The sequence below is a fragment of the Solanum stenotomum genome, chromosome 3, assembly GCF_019186545.1.
Source record: "Solanum stenotomum isolate F172 chromosome 3, ASM1918654v1, whole genome shotgun sequence".
NCBI classification, from domain to species: domain Eukaryota; kingdom Viridiplantae; phylum Streptophyta; class Magnoliopsida; order Solanales; family Solanaceae; genus Solanum; species Solanum stenotomum.
Window position 1 is genome coordinate 58,254,566 of NC_064284.1, and position 7,785 is coordinate 58,262,350.

At 36.0% G+C, this 7,785-nt stretch overlaps 1 protein-coding gene and 1 long non-coding RNA gene across 2 annotated transcripts; both read right to left on the reverse strand.

The window, feature by feature from the left end:
* Window positions 1-2,610: 2,610 nt before the first annotated feature.
* Window positions 2,611-4,084, reverse strand: LOC125860385 (uncharacterized). The gene is made up of 4 exons (XR_007445849.1): window positions 3,858-4,084; window positions 3,647-3,761; window positions 3,297-3,403; window positions 2,611-2,707 (listed from the first exon to the last, which is right to left on the reverse strand). It is a non-coding gene; the product is annotated as an uncharacterized LOC125860385 (long non-coding RNA).
* A 100-nt stretch (window positions 4,085-4,184) lies between these two features.
* Window positions 4,185-7,677, reverse strand: LOC125859096 (putative disease resistance protein At3g14460). The gene is made up of 2 exons (XM_049538827.1): window positions 4,380-7,677; window positions 4,185-4,230 (listed from the first exon to the last, which is right to left on the reverse strand). The coding sequence occupies exons 1-2, from the start codon at window positions 7,538-7,540 to the stop codon at window positions 4,185-4,187; spliced, it is 3,207 nt and encodes a 1,068-aa protein (XP_049394784.1). The 5' UTR covers window positions 7,541-7,677.
* Between the last annotated feature and the right edge of the window lie 108 nt (window positions 7,678-7,785).

Here is a 7,785-nt window from a genome sequence, read left to right on the forward strand (position 1 = left end):
TAAGGATACTCGAAATCGTCTTTTAATGAAAGGTTGAAGAAACCTTATCAAATTGAAGCTTTTGTCGGATTTCGTTACCCTCCTTTGTATCAATGAAAAAAAGTGACCTCATTTGATATGTCCAAACAAGAGAAAAATGTCCAAAAAAGAAGTAGAGAATATACCTAACTATTTGTTCATTTTTCGTGGAATTAGACTAAGAGGGCTCTTTTTTTCTTCTGCGTCAATCAATATTTTGTGATTATCCAAACATGATCTCCCTAATACCAATGAGATTGTTGCCCATTGAGAGTGCCATTTCCGAGCGTTTTCCATGTCCAAAAAGAAGATATTGAACCATGCCCTTTGGCCTTGATTTGGGAGATAACAAATTTATTCGGACAATTAATCCTAATTATATTGTTTAGCTTGAGTTTCTTAGCAAATGAGAGAGTGCTATTTTGTTTGATTAAACATGAAAGAAATTTATCAAAGTTAAGTCTTTTAAGTAATTTAATTCAAAGTTTTATAATATTAAAGATATTCTGTTATCATTTTTAAATTTATCTTATCAATAATTTTATAAATTTAACAAGAGATTTTAATCCTTTTTTAAAAGCATATTACCAAAAAATCTTGTTAGCTATGGACTATTTAGTAACAGATTAACATATCCTCATACAAACATGTGATGAAGAAATATGCCTTGTTACCCTTTGCTTGTTATCGTAGTGTTATGCTTATGTCAAGTGGCTTGTTTAGGGTGAAGCAACGTAGCATGATCTAATCACCATCTTTTAGCCCAAGCTTCGTAGTAACAGAAACACAATTTTTTTTTTTTGAAGTTATATAATTTTAAATTAACGATAAATTAGATTAAGTTACTTGAAAATTAAGGTAAACCTTCATCAATAGTCATTGTTGGTGAAACACGTTTTCCATCTAAGAGAAATCGAATTAGGAGAACTTATATAAATCCCACTAGTGTAGGAGCTAACTACTTAGATACACTCTAATTTGCAATATTACGTATCTTACCAAATTTTAGTGCCTTCAGATATGTCTAGATACATGTATCTCGGATACATGAGTCAAAATTATGTATAATTTGTTCTAGATACCTTGTACATAAGAATAAATACCACTTGAAGATTCAACAACTTTCCCTTCTCGACTTGAGCAAGGGGACCTTAAAAAAAAATCCACTTCCCAAATCATTGTTGAGCCTTGTTAATGTTTCACAACTTTTCCAAAACTCTCAGTTTTTTTTTTCTGGGTACTCACTGGCATATAATTTCTTACCGCCTTGCCACCTCTAGCCCTTCTTGTTATCACACGGATATTATGCTCGGGAACACCAACACAACAACAATCACAGTATGCGTATACTCGGGAAACTGATTTGAAGAAAAAACAACCATGGTCTTATCCTCATCCGGCCTTTGGGTAGATTAGAGCTTGATATTCCATTTGCAGCAAGTCATGCTTCATCTCAAGGAAGCCAAAGTAGACAGCTGTGCGACTTGGAAATCACAACCTCCTTACTGAAAGCAATTAAAAAGAATTTTTAGAACTCTTGGCCAATCCACGTATTGCAATTACAGACCAACCCACACACGTCTCTATATATATAGTTGTACATGTATGATTCCTGTATACAAGGAAATACTATTGTTTTATTTGACTAAGAAAGTGATTACTTCAAGTGAAGAAGTTTAAAGTTCAATATATTATATGTGGCTCACAAGCGATTTTTTATAATTTACAAATTTATATCAATTAAGAATGTATACCTGCATCATTCAGCTTTTCTTGTAGATTGGCATTTTCTTCCTTCATTCTATTAAGCTCTTCACTGTCTGGGATGCCAAATTGATCTTGCCGAGCCAGATACGCTTTAAATGATATCTTACCACTCTCACAAAGACTTCATCTCTGCAACTACATATATATCTGCATATCATAAGGATATAACGTAACTTTTTATGCTTATCAAATTCCATATGACAAAAGTTAATCGCAGGCTTAAGAAAAGCAAAGACGAAAATGCAAAACAACAGAAGAAATTAGCATCACATGACTGTTGAAAAGGGACTCAAGCTTTTCCTATCATTTTGGAAAAACCTACGCTTACATTTGTAAATCTTTTCCTATTTAATAGACTGTTCTGGGAGAACTCTAAAGACACAAGAAACAGAAAAGAAATGTCAGGACCAACATTCATACTGATGTAACAGAATCTTGCAAGAGTTTACTTAACGCACAACAATAAGCAATGAGAAACCAATCCAATACCTTCCATCCAAGAATATATAACGCACAACAATAAGCTGCAAGTCTATAGATCATCTAATTCTGGCAATGGAAGTTTACTTATTTCCTAATACTTCTGATTATTATCCATGATTATCTTTTCTAAAATTTAGATTCTCTATGGAGCATAAAAATAAAGCTACGTGTTTGATGATAAGCACGACATAATTTATATTCTGAAAAGAACATTAAACGTCATTAATATCAAAGATATACATTATTCTAATGATCACACAAATTTATGTATAAACCGTTCAAAGAATGTTTACAGTCAGTGACAAAACTGCGAAACTATCTTTATTCACTTACACTTCGCTGTCAGACCACAGTCTATTCAATAGAGAATTACAGCAGAACTTTCCTTTTACAAACTGCGCTAGAGCAGTAATAGCTTACATATAATGTTACCAAAATCCTGACAAAGAAAAAAAATTGCTAAGTTGATATCCAATAATCATTAATAAAAACTTGAATATCAACTTAGCAATTTTATATTTTTGATAAATGAATTGCTATAAACAAAAATATAAAAGATGAAGAGTGACAAATCTAAAAGGAAACTTTAAATGAATAAATGAATTGCTATAAACAAAAATATAAAATGCTTTTAGGTGTGAAATTTATTGGGAGGCAAACTTTTATATTTTTGATAGATAGGAAATGAACCTTGTGTATTGTACAGCTTTGAATTCTATTAAAGCTTTTAATTCAATAGTCGATATGTGCATAACTCTAAACTCACTGAAAACGGAAAGAACAAGATTTTGTGGAGCAAGTTATTTTAATTCCTATATATACTAGATTTCGTTTTATAGTGTTCCCACATAAATATAAAGATTTTATCACCTTTGTTTTTTTTTGGTTATCTAAAATTAAATTTATCTCAAACTGAAGATTATTTCTCGGCTTCATAGTGGCAAAAGACCCTCCATACTGCTCAACAAGATCTTAAAAAAGGGAAGTAAACATAAATAGGAAGCTTCTGAGGAAAAAGAAAAACTTACATTTGTGAGAGCACCATTCGTTTTAATCATTTAATGTATTCTCCATCGACTTCTATGGTGAAGATATGAGCAGAACTTTATTTCATGATGGCGAAAAATATTTCAGTCTACAAGATTTTAGAGAGAACATATGTTAATAGAGAAGAAAAGTGAGTCGTAGATAGTCAACTAAGATGAAGAGTGAGATTTGTCACAAGAATAAATGAATTGCTATAAACATCCTGCTGATATGAAGATGAAGAGTGAGATTTCACAGAAGCAATAGATGATACACACTGGTAAAAAAGATTTAACAAAGAAAAAAAATTAACCAAAAAATGAAAAGATACTAAGGAAATAGAATAACTTACATTTATTGAAGCACCACTCGTTTTAATCATTACAGGCTCTCCCAATCAACATTTATGGTGGAAATATCAACAATTTTTTGTCAGTAGCCGTGGTTTGAGCAATAGACATTCCACACTGCTCAACAAAATTTCAAAAAGGAAAAGACTTAACAAAAAAGCAAAGTGAAGAAAAACAAAAATAAAAAGCTTCAGAGGGAAAAGAATAACTTACATTTGTCAGAGCACCATTTGTTTTAATCATTACAGGTATTTATAATCGATCAGTATGATGGGAATTTGAGCAATATTTAGCCAGTATTCCCCCTTGTCAAATTCTAGTAGTGGTCTGAGCAATGGGCATTGGAAAATAGTTAGTGTAGAGAGGGAAGAGGGCATCCCTTTTACTGGAAGTGATTGGAGAATAGGGCAATACTCAATGGTCAACTTAGAGAGGGAGGAGGGCAGTACTGATTCGGAAAGTGATTGGAGTTTAGGGCAATACTCAATGGTCAACTTAGAGAGGGAGGAGGGCAGTGCTGATTCAGAGAGTGATTGGAGATTAGGGCAATGGGAGATCTCCAGGTAAGAGAGGAAGGAGGGCAGTGCTGATTCAGAGAGTGATTGGAGATTAGGGCAATTGTTGATGTTTAGACGTAGAAGGGAAGTGAGGTGGCAAAGATGTAGTGAATGGAGCTTATCATGGTAATCTAAATGTAGCTCAGAAATAGAGGAGGGAAGCCGGTCTTTTTCCAACAGTGACTTAATTTGAGGTAAATTAATAATACGTAGATATTCAAGAGAGGTGAGGCTTTTGAGATCTTCACTGCTTAATGTTTTCTGATTGCCTATGGTAAGACTTTGGATAGAGGAAGGCAACTCCCAATGTTCCATCTCTTCGTCCCTGCCATCATGTTCGATCCCTAACTGTCTGAGTTTCGGTAAACGCGACTCCTTTCGTCCATTCACCAGTTTCTTGCAACTGTTGATCTCAAGGACTTGTAAATTGATGGGCAATCCTCCTTGAGGAAAGGACTCTATTTCTGGACAATTGTCAAGTTGCAGTGTCTTAAGAGATGGAAGGAGTTCCTGCATACGTTCTGGCAGCCACTTCAGGTTCTCACAGACATCAATACTCAGTGACGTCATCTGGGTTCCCCAAAATGCCACCGAAAGTTTTTCAATATCCTTACATCCCACAATAGTGAGAGTTTCAGTGGCAGTAGGAATAGAAAACGTAGTAAGGTTGTGGCAATCCTCTACCAACAATTCGCGTGCTCTTGGGAGAAACAGATCAGGTGACATAACACATTCTTGCAGTGTCAAATCCTCCAGAAACATGTTACAATAACTCATCTCACCACCTGGCATCTCCAATTTCAGTTCCTTGCATTTATAAATTCTTATTTTCTTCAAGGTACTGGGCAGTATGCTAAAAGGTAAGGTAAGATGGTTACAATCACCAATCTTTAATTCAACAATCTGCTTCATTCCCTTAAGTTGGGATTTATCCAAATTCAGTTGAGGACATTCTGAAATTATCAATTCTGTCAGAGAACAAAGATTTTCAGGCAACTTCTCCATCAACTTCGGACAATTTTCAATTGAAAGCTTCTCAAGTTTAGGGAACTCCCCACATCCTAGTACATGCCAATGCTTCCACGCCAGCATATCTTTAAATTCAAGCTTCTCAAGAGAGTTAAAAGGCTTTTTGGAGGATGAACTGCCATAAAATTCTTTCGTCACTTCTGGCATATCTGCAAATTCAAGCTTCTCAAGAGAGTTAGAAGGCTCATTGGAGGATGAACTGCGATAAAATTCTTCCTTCACTTCTGTTATTTTATGCATCCCTCGAATGCAAAGGATTTTCAAAGAAGGAAGTTCTCCTAGTGCTGGCAAAGAAAAACAGTCCTTGCAGTTGCTAAGAGACAATTTTACTAGCTTAAGAAACAAAGGATCAGCCAGCCAACTTGGAAATTCGGTCCCTGAAAATTTGGTCCCTCTATATCCAGTGATTTCAACTTCTTTTATGTTTGTGTGTGGGCGTAGCCCATCAAGTATGTCAATTTCAGTTTGTGAATCGTTAGCAGTACTTCTTTCACTCCACTCCAAATATAAATTCTCAACATGATTTTTCTCCTTCAATTTTGCTTTCAGAGCTTCCCTTTGATCGACCACATTCTGTAACTCTAAAACTGATAGAGATCCATACAAGTTCTCTAGTTCACCCAAATCTTCCATTTTCAAACCACCTAGACGTAACTTGGCTCCCACTAACACTTGGAGGCTTTTCAACTTGCTCAGATGTAGCAGCATCTTCGAGTTAAAAGTGTTGCTTAAGTCAAGATGAGGCAAGTTCGAGTTAAAAGTGTTGCTTAAGTCAAGATGACGCAAGTTTATCAACTTCTCCATCTGCAGCGGTAGCTCCTCAAGATCAGCACAAGATGACAGGAGAAGTGTCTCCAAGTTATACAATGCACAAATAGAATCTGGCAACCTTTTAATCTTTGTCCCAGAAAGGTCCAAAAATCTGAGGAGCTTTAATTTGACAAACAAGTCATTTGGAAACTCCTCAATCTCATAACCTGACAATGATAATGCCCTTAAGGATGTCAGTTTTGGCAGTATGTTATGCAACACCCTCTTGCTTAGCTGATAAAAGCAAAAGACGATATTGACTGGAAGCAATGTCCTCAGCTGCCCTGATTTGGAGAGTTGTTTCAATTTCGCAAAGTCACCTTCTCGTCCCATGGAATAGGACATGTGCCGACTTTGTTCCAACATATCATCAGATCCTTCGTTTTCTTCCAACCTAATACAAAGTTTTGAAGATGCAATTTGGGCCAAATCATTGACAAAGTCATGCATTAAGAATTCCCCCGGTTTCCGTTCAGACTCTGGGACCTTCTCGAACAGTGATCTTGATCTCAACTCGAGAAAGCACTGGTTACCTGAACAAAACTGCTTTACAAAACCATTAGCAATCCACAAATGAATAACTTGGTCTTTGGAAAATGGACAATTTTTGGGGTATATTGCACAGTAAGCAAAACATTGCTTCAAATGTGCAGGAAGATCATTGTAGCTCAACATCAATGCTGGTAATATACCATTCCAACAACTTTCCTGTTTCCATATTTCACTTCTTAAAATGTTTCTCCACTCCTCCACCTTTGATTTTCCACGTAAAGTACCAGCAACTGCCTTTAGAGCTAAAGGCAACCCATTGCAATTGTCTGCAATTTTTTTCCCAACCTCTTCAAGTTCTGGATGATCCCTATTTTCTAGTGAATGTCGTTTGAATAAAGCCCAAGAGTCTTCACTAGACAGAGTCCCCACAGTGATGGTGCAATGATCCACCTCCTTAGCGCACATCATCTTAGCAACACTCTTCTTACGTGTTGTTACAATGATCTTACTTCCCATATCTCCTTCTACAAAAACATTTCTCAGGCTCTCCCACTCACTATAGGTATCATTCCACACATCATCAAGGACAACAAGAAACTTCTTTCCCTTCAGGCTTTCCTTCAATTTGATCTGCAGCTTATCAAGATTGCCGTCATCCTTCGGGTCAAATGAGTCAACTCCTTGAAGTAACCCTTTCGTTATTCTGAAAACATCATATGGCTCAGAAACACAATACCAAACTCTCAAACCAAAATGGTTCTTCACCTTCTCATCATTGTAAACCACTTTAGCAAGTGTTGTCTTACCCGCGCCGCCCATTCCAACAATAGGAACTACAGTTAGGTTTCCTCCACTTGCATCTTCAGACAATAAACGGTCAATCAAATCCGCTATATCATTCTGCCTACCAAAGATAGCAGATTCATCAACCAAAGAAGTTGAAGGTGTTCTAGTTTCTTGTTTCGTCGAACCAAAATGTTTCGGTAAGCCAAGGCCACTAATATCCATTTGCAAATTCTCCAATTTTTTAATAGTGTCTTCCAACTTAAGAAAGAAATCATCACCCAAGCAAAGGTTGAGGTCACTTACTTGCTGGTTGCTTGTTTCTGCAAGATTTTGAAGCTGACCTTCCACCTTAAGACTCAATGCTTCATAATTGACTTGTTCAATTAAGTTTTCAGCAGAGTTCACAGCATCTTGAAGCTTATTTAACCACTTGCTCACGAGTCGATTTGATGTTTGCTTATTCTCTG